Raw genomic sequence first — 17,140 nt, forward strand, 5'->3', positions numbered from 1 at the left:
AGAGGGTCCATTGATCTGAGGCCAGACACCTGCGCGGAGGAGAGAGACAGGCGGAGGAGAGAGAGGAAGGAAGAACAGAACAGAGACGCTCACATAAAGGGCAGTCCTGCTGTCCCCTGGCCCTAACACGATGCTCAGAGGGTGTCCCCTCCACACGGAGTCCCAGGAGCAGCCAAGTCCTGGGGAGAAAGTTTCTGGGCGCCCTGTCACCCAGCCACGACGGGGAGCTGGCACCGGACAGGCAGCCGCACCTTCCAGGAACACGCTATTAAAATCAATCAATCAATCAATCAATCAAGAATGCCCAGAGATTCCAGAATGCCTCTGCCAACCATGAATGGGGCAGGCTTCAGAAGAAGGAGAGGAAATGAGCACAGAGGACGCGGGTCCGAGCAGAAAAGAAGCCATGTGTTCTGGTCACCCAGTGTGAGGTCAGAAGCCAGCTCTCATCAGTTCGGAGGTGACTCTGCTGCTCCTCCTGCAAATGTCAACCTGCACCAGCCACCCCCCCCCCTCCCGTGCTGCAGATTTCCCAGGTCACAGAGCATGCATCCTCTCCCCAAGGCCATGTCCTTGGCCCACTCAGAGAAGAAAGTGTTGGTAGAACAAACCTAAGCCACACTCTGCTCCTCCTCACAGGCCACCGTCCTTCTAAGAAATCTGGCCAGGAGGCCCCCGCCATAGGTCTCACTACTGAGGGCCGCAGGACTTGGTGCAACAACAATAAAAACTCATTTGGAAGCTCAACCATAAGAACACATTTTTACTGCCCGGCCGGTGTGGCTCAGTGGTTGAGCATCGACCCGTGAACCAAGAGTCCACAGGCTCAATTCCCAGTCAGGGCACGTGCCTGGGTTGCAGCCTCGATCCCCAGTAAGGGGGTGTGCAGGAGGCTGCCGATCTATGTTTCTCTCTCACTGATGCTTCTATCTTTCTATGCCTCTCCCTTCCTCTCTCTCTCTCTCTCAAATCAATAAAAAAACAAATTGTTACAAATAATTTATTTAATTTAGAAATGCCCTTCCCCCATGCCACCCTTTCTCAGGCTGGGACACTGGTCCTTTCTCCCTGGTACTTCCTCAGTGGGACTGGCTGCAACCCCCGCCCCAGAACAGGGTCATGAGCGAGTTCGGGTCCTGAAATGACACTTGGGGCCAGGGCTGGCGTCGAGGTGGCTTGGCTCTGATCCTTGCCCCCGAGATCGCCCCGCGGGCCCGGGGCACCCACCTGGCTGAGCACAGGCCAGGGGGCAGGCCCGTTGCCACCCTCAGAGGGGACAGCACACGCATGCGGGGGGGGGGATTTTAAAGTATGAGTCACATGATGGAGGGAAAAATCCCTCCCGAATGCCCCATTTGGGCTCTGGGATAAACGTCTTCCTCTTCCCTGAGCTGTTCTTGGAGGGGGTTCCCACCGGGGAACCCGGCGGGAAGGGCCTGGCAGGGACTAGACTCGGCTCTGGGAGGCTCCTGAGCCTGGGAAAGCTGGACCCATCCCCATCCCCGGGGCGTTCCGGAGGAGCGCTGTCCAGGATGCCCGCGATGCCCTCCTGCCGCCCCTGGCACCTGGGCTCTGGCCAATGACCTCGATGCCCAGGCCCAACAGAATGGGGAGAAACACACTTCACCATCTTAAGGGTTGGGTTAAATTATATTCTCACCTTGTAATACTCCTCTATCCCTCTACAGGTACCTCCAGGTTTCTTTCAAAGACATTCGTCACTAAGACAGACATTGACATACTGTATGCTGAGCCCTGTCTCTCAACACTCCCCAGTTACAGCAGGAATCTGTTGTTCCGTTTGCAGAGTGAGGCATCTCTGAGGTTTTCCTGGGTTTAGAATACTTTCCCTAGTTGCAGAAAGGATGTGATTGTTTCAGCAGAAACCACAAAACTTCCAGCTTCCATTCAACTTCGACGGAAAAACAACAACAAAAAAACCCCCCCAGCTTCCTCCGAGTCAGCAAGGAAAGTAAGTGATGAGCCTCAAGTGATCCGGTGTCCGGTGAGAGCCTGGCCTGCAGATACATGCAGCCAGCCTGTGGGGGAGGGGACTCTGCCCTGAGGGGCTCCTCCCCACGGGGTCATACCCAGGTCTGGGACTAATTTTTCAGTCTCTATCCAACTCCTCTTCACCCTCGCTGTCCCCTCTGAGATTCATCCTGATTCCACTTTGGTTCCTGCGTCATGAACTCTGACCCTGGTCATGGTAAGGAGGAGGCTTGAAACAGGCAAAGACCAACCTGCATTTCTACACTCACCCTCCTACACACACCTAACACCAAGGTGAATTAAACTCAGGACCCTCTAACCACTGAGCCAAACTGGCTAGGGCTCCTTGTTTCTTTTATCTTGGGATTTTGAAAAACGTCACCGTTTGTTGAAAGATCTCAGGATTTACACACATGTGGAAACCCAACCCACCTACTTAGAAACCCAACGCTGACAACAGGCTGGAGTGCAGCCAAGGCGCCATTATTCGGGCGCTGGCTGGTGCTCTGGCTTGCACGTGGCTGGCCCACCCCTCAGCCCGCCCTCCCTTTCTCCTGGGCCTCCTTTTAGGGACATTTCCGCATTCATTGGCAGGTGAGAGACAGATGAATGAAGAAACTCAACTGCCTGGCTTGTTCAGTGACAGCAGCTCACAAGGCAAAATGCCGGGCTGGGTTCTGGCGCGAGGTTTGGTATGTGACTGGGTTGTCTTGGAGAAGTCCTTGGATTCCCCCGATGCCGTACTTCCTTGTCTGTGAGGGGGCGAGGATTCAACCAGCCCTGCCTGCCTCACCAACCGGTGCACCAGAACACCTTAGAGCAGTGGTTCTCAACCTTCCTAATGCTGCGACCTTTTTTTCTTTCTTTTTTTTTAAAATATATATATTTTATTGGTTTTTTTACAGAGAGGAAGAGAGGGGGATAGAGAGTTAGAAACATCGATGAGAGAGAAACATCGATCAGCTGCCTGTTGCACACCCCCTACTGGGGATGTGCCCGCAACTAAGGTACATGCCTTGACCAGAATCGAACCGGGGACCCTTGAGTCCGAAAGCCAATGCTCTATCCACTGAGCCAAACTAGTTTCAGCACCGTGACCCTTTAATACAGTTCCTCATGTGGTGGTGACCCCCAAGCATAAAGTTATTTTTGTTGCTACTTCATAACTGCAATTTTGCTACTGTTAATGAATCGTAATGTAAATATCTGTGTTTTCCGATGGTCTTAGGCGACCCTGCTAGTGGTTCTCAACCTGCTGTAGAGCCTAAGACCATCAGAAAACACAGATATTTACATTACGATTCATTAACAGTAGCAAAATGACAGTTATGAAGTAGCAACGAAAATAACTTTATGGTTGGGGGTCACCACAACATGAGGAACTGTATTAAAGGGTCACGGCCTTAGGAAGGTTGAGAACCACTGCCTTAGAGGAAGCCAAGTCGTCTCTGAGATAAAGGTTATCTCCATCCCACAATTCCTTGGCCATTCTCCACTCACCATGCACAGCGGGGTTGGGGGACCTCTTTCAAGAGCCATTTGTTTTCTGTTTTTAAAAATATATTTTTTATTGATTTCAGAGAAGAAGGAAGAGGAAGGAGAGAGATAGAAACCATGAATGACGAGAGAGAATCACTGACTGGCTGCCTCCTGCATGCCCCCCACTGGGGATCGAGCCCGTAACTTAGGCATATACCCTGACCTGGAATTGAACTGTGACCTCCTGGTTCACAGGTCGATGTTCAACCACTAACCCATGCCAGCCAGGTCCAAGTGGATATTTATAACATCATTCGCCGTCCATACAAAATTATGAACTTAAAAATGAGCCTGCCATATTTGGTCAAACGTTTAACTCACTCACCCCCAATGCCTTGGTAAGGGCCAGACTGACTGATTTCACGGACCTTCTATGGCCCTCGAGCCGGCTGTTCCCCACTCCTGATCCACAGGATTATTCCATCCTAACGGCTGGCTCCCATCCCCAGCAAACACAGCGATAACCCCTTCCCAGACCCAGCCTCCAGCGGAAACAGGACGTAAAAGGGTTATAGAAGAATCCAGACACAGAACAGCACGCTTCGTGAGGCCTGGCTTCCGTGAACCTGTGGCCTGCTTTCTTAAAGGTCCGTAGAAGCCAAGTTTCCATGTTCCAGCAGCCCTAGCCAATAGCCACTGCAGACGCCCGGGGAAGGCCCGCCCGCCCTGGAAATGTTTGTTCAAAAGAAACAGGGAGGGACAGTGGAAGGTGGGGTGCAGGCCCTCCACTGAATAATAAACATGACCAAGCCCACTATGGCCACAGCGAGTGACATACCTGGCCACCTGCCCGCCGCCCGGTGACACACGGCAATGAGCAAACCGGACTTCCCCGCTCTGGCCTTCGTACAAAACCACAGCACAATGCCAAGTCCCACCTGTGCCCCTGATGCCCTCACTGGGGCCAAGACAGTAGGTGTGGGGAGCACAATCCTAAAAAAAAAAAAATCGGGCCAAAACCGGTTTGGCTCAGTGGATAGAGTGTCAGCCTGCGGACTGAAGGGTCCGGAGTTCGATTCTGGTCAAGGGCACGTACCTTGGTTGTGGGCACATCCCCAGTAGGGGGCGTGCAAGAGGCAACTGATCGATGACTCTCATCGATGTTTCTAATTCTCTCCCTTCCTCTCTGAAAAAAATCAATAAAATATATATATTTTTTAAAAAATCGGGACCCGTTATAGCAACCAGGGGTCACGAGACCTCCCCTCAGCCAAGGGCACCCTCCACCGGGAGGCTGGGCACATGGCTACCAGGCCAGGTGGGACCCCTGCTGCTCTGTCTCCTTGTCTCCAAACATTTCAGTTTTACTTCCGGGGGCATCTTCCAAGAACCTTCTCTGCACCCAGAGGCACAGGCTAGAATGGACCCTGCATGAGCTTGTCAGCCATTATGGCCAACACTTACACCATGGAGCCCCTGGGGCCCTGCCAGGCTCTGCCCACATACAGCCTGGGGTGCTTCACAGAACACCTACATTTCACCTCCCCAGGTCTGAGTCAGACAGTCTTGACCTTGAACCCGGGTTCCCCATCACTACCCCTTCCCCCCCCCAGCACTGATTTTATTCCCCTTACACCAGTGCCCGCAGGGAACCGAGCCTGCTGCCCTGTCTGACATCACCCCGGAGGCCTCAATCTTTCCCCAGAGCCAACACTGGCTCAGCTCTCTTCCCAACCCTGCAATCCGGCCCCGCGCATGTGGGGAGCAGCTTGCCAGAACTCCTGGAAAAAAACCGAAAGTGACTAAATGCGCAACCATCTCCCCAGTCAGGACTGGCCTTCCCGGCGTCGCCGGCCGCCAGCATTCCTGACCAGCCGGGGAGCCCTTGGGGAAGGGCGGGTGGCCTGTGAGGTCAGCGGAGGAGGCAGGAAGCATCCTGCCCCTGGCACTGGATCCGCGAGCGTGGGGAGGAGGGTGCGAGTGAGGTGCTGGGTAGGAGTCGGGGGAATGCCTGTTGGCATGCTTGGACACCCACAGATCCTCCCGCCCAAGAACTGTCGCTGAGGGATTGGAACAGGAAGGGCCTCCCGTGAGGCCAGAGGAGCGTTTACAGCTCCCTCACCAGCCTGCATGGCACCTGGGCAGGGCCAGGGAGGCGAGCAGCTCCTCTGATGGGGAAACTGAGGAATGAGGAGTGGGTGTGGGTAGCCAGTCAGGGGATGTCTCCGACATAGAGGTGCTGAGCACAGGCCGAAGGAGGGAAATGGCTGGACAGCCGGAGATGCCCGAGGCCTCCAAAGCCAGTCTGGTTCGCCTAACCCCGTGGTCGGCAAACTGCGGCTCAGGAGCCACATGCAGCTCTTTGGCCCCTTATGTGTGGCTCTTCCACAAAAGACCACAGCCTGGGCGAGTCTATTTTGAAGAGGTGGCATTAGAAGAAGTTTAAGTTTAAAAAATTTGGCTCTCCAAAGAAATGTCAATCGTTGTATTGTTGCTATTTGGCTCTGTGGACTAATGAGTTTGCCGACCACTGGCCTAACCTTATCTGCCCCCAGCCTGGTGCACTGGCGACTCCTGCCCGCCTGAGACCCCGGCAGAGGCCTCCCCAAGTTCTGACCTCATGAAGCTGCTCAGAGGCTGAGCGTGCCAGGGAGCATGAAAACCCCGGGCTCTGCAGAGGCGTTCTCCATCATCCTCCCAGCGGGTCCGGGCCTGCCTGAGCCTCAGCCGCCCTCCTGAGCCGCCGGCCCCTGCTCCTGAGGAAGGTAAGTCCCTCCGCCAGCCAGGGCCCTGGGGCTGGGCTGGGTGGTCCTTCCTCTGTCACTCAGGGCCTAGCAGGCAGGCTTGGCATCAGCGGGTTCACTGGTGAACTTGGGGAGAGGAGAGAGGGTCCCAGATCAAACCCTCCGCGCTGAGGGGAGGTGTCAGTTCACGTCCACCTCATACCCCGCAGGATCAGCAGGCAAACACACTCGCTCATTACCAATTCCAATGAGGCTGGCGGACAAGTGGCATTAATCATTTTTGACTGTACCTGGGATTCCAGCCCCTCTCCCTCCCTAATCAGGGAATTTCATGCTCTGATGAAGGGGGGGCGGGGAATGGTGGAATTAAGCCCACATTTTATCCTTTCACGCTCATCTTCTGAGAAGACAGGAAGCAGGGACCCAGGAAACAGTGACAGCGTGGGGAGCTCAGAAGGCCACTTTCGAAGCATCCCAGACCCCTTCCCTGTCCCCCCACGTCCAGCTCCCCCACACTCCATGAGGGCCTTTCCCAAGAAGACCCCACAGGAGCCAGGAGCCGGGGAGGGGCTGGATGTGGGGGGCGGGGGGTTCCTCAGGCTTTAACAGCATGACACCCGACTTGGTGCTTAACTCCCCTAACCTCCAAGGCAGGCACGAAACCACTGACAGCACTTCACCCACACACCTCGGTGCTGCTGGGGGCGCGGGACCAGCACCACGCTCGCTGCCCACGTGGCCGGGTTCTGGATCCGCTCCAGGGATACTCCAAGCCCGTGTCCCTGTCATCTCTCCCACAGAGAACCCACCACAAGGCACAGGCCTGCGGGACCCCTGGCTGCCTCATGCGTGGTTTCAGCGTGTGCGGAGCGAAGGGTGAAGCCCACCATTAAAATGCAGTGACAAGACAAGGGGCCCTGGGCAATGCCAGCCTCCCTCCCCACGAAGGTCCCCATCCCTGAAGGCCATGCAAAGGCCTCGGACTCACACCATAATTAGCATCTATTACAGGAAGGGGCGGTTAGCTGATGAGCCACACGCCCCCTCTCCCCCTCCCCCCCACCGGCAACCCTGTAATTCCATCACTTAGCACGCCCCGGCTCCGACCAACGCCCTCCCAGAGAGACCGGCTCTGGCGGCGGGCACGTGGCACTCCCTGGCAGCATGCTAGGTGTGTCCAACCGGCCCTCCTGGGATGCTGAGTCGGTCTTAGGCTTCCCCACGTTCTAGACTAGGGGTGTCGAACTCAATCAGAGAAGGGGCCAAAATCTAAAATCCAGCCTAAATCGCGGGCCGAATGGTTTACTGAACAGTCATAAACTGACAATGTCATAAACTGACAGCGGAGTGCAGTGATGACAGCGCGGTGTGGGCCACATTGCAAGGCCTGGCGGGCTGGATTTGGCCCGCGGGCCTTGTGTTTGACACATGTGTTCTAGACCATTCCCTGGAGGCTTACATATCGACCAAAAGGAGATGGGAGGTCAAAGGTCACTGCTATGTGCCTTTTACCGAGGAAAGGGACCATGACCTGTAAGGAACCTTCCCTGAGAAGTCAGTCAAAAGGCAGGGGGTTGTTTGCTGCTGACCGCTCCCACCTGGAGCGCTGGAAATGGATATTCTCTCTGCCATCAGGGCCCTGCCCCAAAACACACTTGGTCACACCATTCTCCTCTCTCTCTACCTCCCTCTCCTCACCAATCCCCACTAGATTCCCTTTCCTACCTAACCAACATGATTCCTTCAATCCTAGAAATGAACCTTAACCCTGAACCTTCCTGCGGGCAAAGCCAGCGTGAACCAGAGCTCAGTTACAGACCTGGAGGCGGGAACTTTCACCAAAAAGGCGGGCGGGCGGGCGGGCGGGCGGGCAGGCAGGCAGGCAGCTTCCTCGCAGCTGCCCTCGTTCAAGGCCCATTTTGCCAACAAGGTTCCCACCCCGTGTCAGCTGCCTGCGCAAGCAGGTGTCATTCATGTGCGCTCTGCCCTTCTGCTCATTCCCAAGAGCAGGGAGATTTCACAGCCATAACAAGCTGCTGCCTCCATCAGCCACCACTCACCAAAGCTGTGCTCTGTGCTGGGGGCGAGGGAAACCATGCCAGGGGCCCACTGCATGCTGGGAGTGACGTTTCCAGAGGACATGAATGCCCGCACTTCCTGGGACACGCGTGACCCTCGCTTCCTCACTGAGCTCTGCAGCCATGCAGAGCCTGAAAACTACACAGCGCTTGGAAAGGTGGCCCTAAGAGGTGTCCCGCGCCAGACACGTTGTCCCCGAGCTGCACGGGGGGCATAACAACAACATCCGCATGGCGCCGAGCGTTCATATGCATGTTCCATGCATTCATTCCTTTCATTCTCACATGAACACACGGACATAGGACTGTTATTGTCCCGATTTTTTAAAGCTAGGAGGTGAAATACTACAGGTTCCCACCAAGACTCGGGGGCCGAGTCAAGATTCACACCCACATCTCCTGGTTCCAGGCTGTCCTCTAAATTATTCATAGTGCTGCTTTTCGAAAGTCATCTCTCCCAGCCTTACCTGTCAAACTGAAGATAAAACGAGCCAAACCCTCCATGGAAGGAGACCCTCAGCGTAAAGGAAGGCCCTCGGGGGGCCCAGCCTGCTGTGCCCCCACCTGCCAGCCCTCACTGGTCCCCTCCAGCCACAGGTCCACAGCGGGGGCTCGGCCTGTCCACGTTAACAATGACGGACAGAGACCCCTCTCCACAGCCCCCTGGTCCCAGTGCCGCCCGCACTCCCTCTGGCGCTCAGCCTCCCCTGGTTGCTATGAAACCTGCATGAGGGCCACCAAGTCACACAACGTCAAAGGAAACGTCCCTGCCCCTGGTCTTCCTGCCACCAGAAACCACTTAGGCACTAATTACATAAACAAGCCTAACGTAACGCGAGCGTGCATTCATCTAGCCGTGGAGCAGCAGGCATATGCGCCCATGCACACACACATACACACCCCCCCCCCCCCCCACACACACACAGTTATCGCCATCCCCGAAAAATCAGAAAGCTACATGCAAAATGTTCAACAACGGATACAAACGTCGCAATAAAAACTAGAATCCTAATGAAGCGGATTCCCCGGGATTCCCACACAAGCAAAGCCATTCCCAGGAGGACGCTGCCTCTGGGCTGACGGGGTTGGGGAACAACAGGAAAAAACAAAACAAAACAAAACAAAAAAAACCCCTGAGAGGCCAGAGCTGCCAGCACATCTGAGGGCGAGTTGCATCCATCTCCATCCTACTGCAAGGTCAGGGCCTTACCAAGTGGCAGCAGCCTTGGGCCCATTACGCACACCTCTCTACCTCTCGCTCTTTCCTTGCTCCTTGGCACCTGAGCTGTGAGTTCTGGTGTTGGAGGGAGGAATACCCCACGCCCCCTGTCCCTCTCCAGTCTCCCCTTTCCACTTGACCCTGGCGTAGAGTCAGCTCTCCTTGCCCGCAGCCAGCTGCAGTGGGAGGTACCCTGCCCAGCCTGGGTGGTGGACTGACTGCAGAGAGAGAGAGAGAGAGAGAGAGAGAGAGAGAGAGAGAGAGAGAGGAAACAAAGTGGGCTTTTCCTGATGTGAACGAGGCGGGTGCTGTCCAATGCGGCAGTCAGAGAGCATGGGGGGAGGGAGGGCCAGCTGCTGGAATAATATGCACAGCCCATTTCCAGAGGTGCTTGCTAGAGCTGTGCCACTGTCTATGCTTTGTGCCTCAGATACGGGAAATATGAATCTAAACACATACACACACAGGTATCCAAACACGGGCCACAGCAAACATGGAGGTGGGGGCGGGGAGAGGACACTCGTTAAAGAAATACACACACCTAATTGTAAGAAGAGGGGAAAAAAAAAAAACCCCAAGAAGCATACAAAGAGGCTCAGAAAACCTGGGTGTCCCTCATTTTACCATCAGGTTGGAGGAGAGCCTGGCTCAGAGGAGGCCTAAGGGACCGGGGGGCTCTGGGGAGGCTGGGGCCCCAGTTGGTAATGTTAGAGCATGACGCCCAGCGCATTCAGAGCAATCACAGGAGGAAGGGGCGGAGGCGGGGCACAGCCAAACATCAGAGCCGGGTCCAAAGGTTCGAGGGGCCAGAGAGAGAAGGCAGCAGGGGGCACAGGTCCAGGGTGACCTCAGGCTCTCTCCAGCCTCACAGCTGGCGCTGGCCAAAGCCTAACCAGCTCCTCTCCCTCTCCCAACAGGACACCTGGAGGAGAGGGAGAGCGCGGACCATCGGCCTGTGCCACAGACGGACAAGCCAACCGTTCTGCCCTGCGCCCTAATCAGCACAGGCCCATGGCCATCTCCATGCCCAATCTCACACCCACTCCCCAGAACCCACAACAAAACCAAGCGGGTGCCACGGCTTGACCTTGCGGCTGCGGCCATTCACCCAACCCGCGCGCCTGAGCGTGCACACGTGTGTGCCCGGGCAGGTGCCGGTCAGGAGAGGCATTTGTGGATGCCGCAGAGCCATCGCTGGGCAATAGGCGATTACTAAAGGGGACGGGGCGGGGGACTAGAGAGCAGAGAGTGTCCAGGGCTTATCTCCTTTCATTACAGCCGAGGTCTCCCCTGGAGCCAGAGCGGGCAATGCCCCCTCGCTCTGCCCCAGCCCCCCCGCCGCCCCTCGCCACGGACTGCGGTCTCCCCGCGGCCCCCCCGCCCCCCATCCCTCCCCGCCCCGCCTGGCCCCGGGGCCCCGCACTCACTGGCGCAGCGCAGCGCCTCCCGCAGCACCTCCCGGCCGCACAGGTCGCACCAGCCGCGGCCGCTCGGCAGCGCCAGCTCGGTGAAGCGGTGCCCCTCGCCGCGCTCGGCCGGGACGCGGGGGTCCTGCGGCGGCTCGAAGATGCTCCGCACGTCCCGCGGCCGGGGCGCTCCGGGCCGCCGCCGCAGCCTCTGCTGCAGCCCGGGCCGCAGAGGGCGAGCGGGGCGGGCGGCCCGCGGCGGGGGGTCCGGGTCCCCGCGGGGGGCCCTGCGGGCGCCGCGCCCCTCGTGCGCCCCGGGCGCGGCGGAGACGGGCACGGGGGCGCAGCGGCGGGAGGCCCGGCCCGGCGGCTGCGGCGGCGGCTCCGGGCCGCTCAGGGTCTGCAGGTAGCGCTGCGGCTCTGGGTCCAGGAGCAGCCGATACGGGCGCTGCCCAATGGCCGGGGACGCCATGACCATGCCCGCCCGGAGCGCGGCGCGGCGCCGGCGCTTCTCCCGAGTTCTCCTCGAGAGGGGGCGGCTCCGGACCGGCGGCCTTTAAAGGGGCCGCAGGCTGCGGGGCGGGGCGGGGCGGGGCGGGGGCGGGGAGACGCGGGAGAGGCAGGAAGGACAGCCCCGGAGAGCGCAGACCCGCGGAGAGGCGGGTTCGGCGTTGGGGGGCGAACGGACCAGGGTGGGTTTCGGGGCGTCTTCAGAAGGCGGACTGGGCCGCTGGGGCCGCTGGAGGATGGCGTATGGGAAAGGCTCTATGGGGAACAGCTCCTAAGAGGCATCTCGTTAGGGACCGTCTGCCTTCAGCCCCACCCCTGACCCTCCCCCATCACCTCCCACTACCCCAGACCCTCCCCACCCCGCACCCCACCCACTTGCAGCACAGCACGCCCAGGTTGGGGGCGGGCGGGAGGAAGGGCTTAAGATCTTAGGGAAAGGTCCAAGGCCTGGGGTCTGCCCGCCACCCTCCTGGTTCCCAGCGGACCCGAGGGATGTGCCCTTTGCTCCCCACCCCTGGGAGCCGAGCCCCCACGTAGAGCCCCGTGACGCGGGCGGCGCTGCAGATGCTGACGGCGGGCAGCCACCCACGGGCGGCCAGGCTGCGCGTGCGGCTCCCACTTCCCCGGATTTCCCCTCGGAGGGCTGCCCTGCCCTGCCCGGCAGGACATTCCTTTCCGGGAAGATGGGGCTTGGGGGGATCGTGGGCCCTGATGGTGAGGACGCTCCAGCGGCCTTGGGTTGGGAGAGCTTGTCCTTCTCAGTCAAACCCTTCCCTCCCATAGCTGTTCTAGTAATTGCTATGGAAATACCAGCCTCTCTCTCTCTCTTCCCCCTCCACCTCCCCAGAGCCCTCCTTAGCATGTGTTATGGACCACTCACCTGTGGGCCCCAAAGACAGACACACCAATCCCACCCCCTTGAATGCTCTGCTGTCACGATCGTGGTCTTCATGCTTTTTGAACAAAGGGCCACGCATCTTCTCTCTGCACTGGGTCCCGCAGAGGATGGAGCGGGTCTTGATCATCGCCTCTTCTGCGTGAGGAAACGGGACTCCTGTCTGTCTGAACCCGTGTCTGACAGGCCCGCTGCATGACCCTGGCCCTCTTCAGCTTCTCTTTATGTTTTGCTAAATGGGTCCGGGAATGAGGGGATGGGCAGACGCGTTTGCAGCCCTCGCCAGTTCCACCGCTCGGACCGGCGATCACCGCCCCTCTTCTGAAAGCTGGGGTTCGGTTTGGTTGGTTGATCAGAGGTCACCAGCAAACAACTTTGGGAATTGCCTAAAACCTTCTGGACCTGGACGCCTCCCCCTCTTCCCAGGCTAGAGATGGGTCTCCCCCTAGCGTCCGGGAGGGGGATTTTCACTCTTCCTTTTCGTTTCCCCCGGCTGTAATTCTTAGGTAATTCCTAACATTTCTCAGAGCCTGGTGGCCGGGGAATTCCCAGCCTGCTTTGGTCCCTGGCTTCTCCCTCATGGCCGGGACGATCCCATTGGTAGCAGGGGACATGCTGCAGGATCCTTGGGTCTCACCGGAGACTGGAGCGGAAGGTGGTATCTGGGCAAGTGAGAACGGCCCACAGCAGCCAATGCCACAGCCGCCAAGGCCACAGCGCTACCAAGAGAAGGAGCTGAGATTCAGGAATTCGGGCCTCCAGCCACCCCCTGCTCCCCTCCTCCACCTCCCCTCTCCCCTGGCTGAACCTGGCTTTCTCTACATCAGTGGTTTTCAAACTCTGGCTCGCATGGCAATCACCTGGAGGGCTCGTTAACTCCCAGATTGCTCCCCCACACACAGCGTTTCTGAGTCAGCATGTCTGGGGCAGGGGGTTGAGATTTTGCATTTTTCATGAGTTCCCAGGTGGTGCGGGTGCTCTGGTCCAGGGCCCTCTGCTTCAGGTGGAAGGTGGTGATAAGAATGGGCTCCTCCATTCTTCCCCCCACAGGACAGGTGACACAGGAACCTGTATTGCAGGTGCACATCTGCCTGCACCCACCCTGTATCCTCTGCCATTCCTCAGACTGGAGGGCCGCGGGCGGGTGAGGTTCAGGGTGTGGACCCACTGTGCGCTCGGGGAGCCAGCTCAGGGTGGCGAGAGGAGGAGCCCTGGCAAAGAGCTCAGCCCTGGGAGGCCGGTTTTGAAATGTCACTTGAGAAATAACCGCTGACAATCACATCTCTGCCCTCCACCTCCCACCCCACCCATGGCAGCCCCGGCAGGGAGGGTCCTGGGATGGGTCTCCCCTCCAGCCCTGGAGACGGGGACCGTCTGGAATGACCAGGTGCAGACCCGTCCCGGTCGCCTGGCTGAACGGAAAAATGCTGGCGTCTGTGTTCCTGCTGCGGGCAGCGGGGCAGCGGGCGGGCAGAGACCATGCTGGGCCAGCCCGGACCCTGGCTTCCGGATGGGAAAGAGATGGAAATGGAGGTGATGTGACTTCATGTAACCAAACCCAAGGTCATCAAGTTCATCTAAGGTTCCTCTCCCTGAGCAAGAAATGGAGGGCTGGAGACGTAGTTGCCTCCCCCGACTCGACAGGGGCCCCCTGCCTGGGTCTTGCTCCTCTGATGCCATCTTTCCGGCCCCGTCCCTTCTTCCTTGAGGGGCATCCCCTCCCTCCCACAACACAGACACACACACATCACACACACACACACACACACACCACGCACACACACACACATGCACGCTCATTCCTCGCTCCCCGGGAAGTATGACCTCCTCTGATTGCGGTCGGGGTGAGGTGGGTGCTTGGAGCCCAGCACTGCCGGCCCCTCAGTCCCGCAGGCTGCAGGTCAGACAGCGGCCCGCAGACCCTCCGCTGGAGCTCCCCAGTGAGCAGCGCCGCTGGGCCCGAGCGTGGCCTTCCCTCCGGGACTCTGGCCCGGAAGAGCGGGTCCGCTTCATGTCTCCACTCTGACCGAGGGGAAGGACGCTGACTGAGCCTGAGTGTGCGGTCAGCGTGTGCGGTCAGCGTGTGCGGTCAGCGTGTGCGGTCAGCGTGCGGTCAGCGTGTGCGGTCAGCGTGTGCGGTCAGCGTGTGCGGTCAGCGTGCGGTCAGCGTGTGCGGTCAGCGTGTGCGGTCAGCGTGTGCGGTCAGCGTGCGGTCAGCGTGTGCGGTCAGCGTGTGCGGTCAGCGTGTGCGGTCAGCGTGTGCGGTCAGTGTGCGGTCAGTGTGTGCGGTCAGCGTGTGCGGTCAGCGTGTGCGGTCAGCGTGCGGTCAGCGTGTGCGGTCAGCGTGTGCGGTCAGCGTGCGGTCAGCGTGCGGTCAGCGTGTGCGGTCAGCGTGCGGTCAGCGTGCGGTCAGCGTGTGCGGTCAGCGTGTGCGGTCAGCGTGTGCGGTCAGTGTGCGGTCAGCGTGTGCGGTCAGCGTGTGCGGTCAGCGTGTGCGGTCAGTGTGCGGTCAGCGTGTGCGGTCAGCGTGTGCGGTCAGCGTGTGCGGTCAGCGTGTGCGGTCAGCGTGTGCGGTCAGTGTGCGGTCAGTGTGTGCGGTCAGCGTGTGCGGTCAGCGTGTGCGGTCAGCGTGTGCGGTCAGCGTGCGGTCAGCGTGTGCGGTCAGCGTGTGCGGTCAGCGTGTGCGGTCAGCGTGTGCCGTCACTCCTGTGGAGATCCCAGCGCGTCCGCTCCCCCGGGGACAGGCCTTTCCAGGCCTCCCGCCCGCTCCTGCTTCTGGCAGGAAGGGAGAGGAAGGACAGAGCTGGCTGCCTCTCCGCAGGGGAAGTTTGGGGCTCTGTGTGGCTTTGAGGCTTTGAAGCCTGAAACCCCCGAAGCAGCTCGGGGCCTCCCAGTGACTCCACAGCTCCGGTCTCTGCAGAGGGTCCCGGCTGTCCGGCAGGCCAGGCTCTGCCGCAGCCATAAACCACCCTCCTCCCTGCTCCGCTGCCCTCTGCCCTGTGGCAGGGAGACTGGCCATCAGAGCCACCGCGGGCCCCAGGCCGATGGGACAGCCCCCATATCTAATGTGCCAGTCACCGTGCAGGGGGAGGCCGGGAGGGTCTGAGGGTCCTACTCCGCCTTTAAAGGATCCATGCACTTTCTCACAGACCTAGCTACACCACCTACACGGGGAGGGGGGTGGGGGGTAAGGAAGGGGGGCGCCGAGCAGTGCACCCCACCCTGCACTCAGAATGGGAAAAGGGCTGCAACATGTGGCAGCAGTGCCCACATCCACCGTGACCTTCAAGGGCCCAGAGCAGCGATTCACTGGCAATTATTTAATACCCACCATGGGGCAGGCACCAAAGGCACCACAGTGAACCAGCACGGACGTGTTCCTGACACGTACATTTCAGTGGTAGGGCCAGATAAGAAACACACAAACACGCATGTAATATGATATCAGGCTACGTGCTATGATGAACATGAAGTGTGCTGAGGGGCTAATACTGGACGGGGCGGTCTCTGAGGAGCAGACGTGGAAACCGGAACCTGAATAGAGTAAGCCCGTGGCTCTCCAAGTCCCTCCACTTTCCCAGACTTTACGCTCGAGATTGTTCCAGGTTGTTCCCAGACCCCTTCTCCAGAGACCGATGTGGCAAGTCCGGGGATTGGTCCGTATTTCACAAGAGAGTCTGATCGGAGTGACTCGCAGACCACACTTTGGAAGCGGGGCCGAGGCAGCGTGTTGTGGGATTGTGGGAACGCGTGACCCCGCCCTAGACATCTGCGGGCGAGTGCTCTGACCCTGGCTAACCACAATCCCAGCTCTCCACGCTGCTTCCTTCCCCTCTCGGGCAGCTTGTCACACACTGAGCTCAGCCTCCCGAGGAAGTGGGTGTGGCTGTAACGTGTCAGGAGGGCCAGTCATACCTTCCATGGCTGCCCTGTGAGCCGGGACCGTGACAGAACGTCACCAGGGAATTAAAATGTCTGTGCAGCCCAGCCAGCATGGCTGAGTGGTTGACCGTCGACCTGAGGTCACAATTCGGTTCCCCGTCAGGGCACATGCCTGGGTTGTAGGCTCCATCCCTCGTGCGGGTTGGACAGGAGGCAGTCAATCAGTGATTCTCTCTCATCATTGATGTTTCTACCTCTCTCTCCCTCTCCTTCTCTGAAATAAAACATTTTAAAAAGTTTCCCTAACCGGTTTGGCTCAATGGATAGAGCTTTGGCCTGCAGACTCAAGGGTCCCAGATTCGATTCTCGTCAAGGGCGTATACCTTGGTTGTGGGCACATCCTCAGTAGGCGGTGGGTGTGCAGGAGACAGCTGATTGATGTTTCTCTCTCATCGATGTTTCTAACTCTCTCTCCCTCTCTCTCCCTCTCTGTAAAATATCAATAAAATATATTTTAAAAATATCTATATATATATTTTTTAAAAAAAATAATGAAATGTTTGTGAAAACCCCTTGAAAAATGCTACATGTTACATGTACTTACTCAAGAACTATGAACTCAATTCCTACCCCCTGGCAGGCACTGTTGGCTTGAATGACTTCATCTTCATGGCCACTCAGTGAAATGGCTGGCATCCTATCACCCAGGTGACAGGACGGAGGCTCAGAGAAGTCATGTGACCGGCCCATAGAGGTGGCCCAGGCTGGACTCAAATCCATTCTTTCGCCTTTGCACTGCCCAGCGGGTGTGGTGACAGCAGCAATGTTTCCAAATCTCTCATCGTACTTTGCAGGTGCAGTTTAAAGACCAGCAAAATCTTTCTCCTTTTTTCTCTCCCGATCAAAACCCTGTCCAACTTCCCAGGTCCAGTCCA

The 17,140-nt window shown here is 58.3% G+C and overlaps 1 protein-coding gene across 2 annotated transcripts in view; it reads right to left on the reverse strand.

Moving 5' to 3' along the window:
• The window catches only part of RASSF5 (Ras association domain family member 5), a 72,139-nt gene extending 60,697 nt beyond the window's left edge, over positions 1–11,442 (reverse strand). For both annotated transcript variants that reach the window (XR_014793336.1, XM_084865899.1), the window contains exon 1: positions 10,940–11,442. Coding sequence is in view for 1 of the 2 variants with exons in the window: in XM_084865899.1 (XP_084722025.1) it covers positions 10,940–11,396 (457 nt within the window). In the remaining variant the exon portion in view is untranslated. The remainder of the gene's footprint in view (positions 1–10,939) is intronic.
• Between the last annotated feature and the right edge of the window lie 5,698 nt (positions 11,443–17,140).

Source organism: Pipistrellus hanaki, assembly GCF_964339955.1.
Source record: "Pipistrellus hanaki genome assembly, chromosome: 18".
NCBI classification, from domain to species: Eukaryota; Metazoa; Chordata; class Mammalia; order Chiroptera; family Vespertilionidae; genus Pipistrellus; species Pipistrellus hanaki.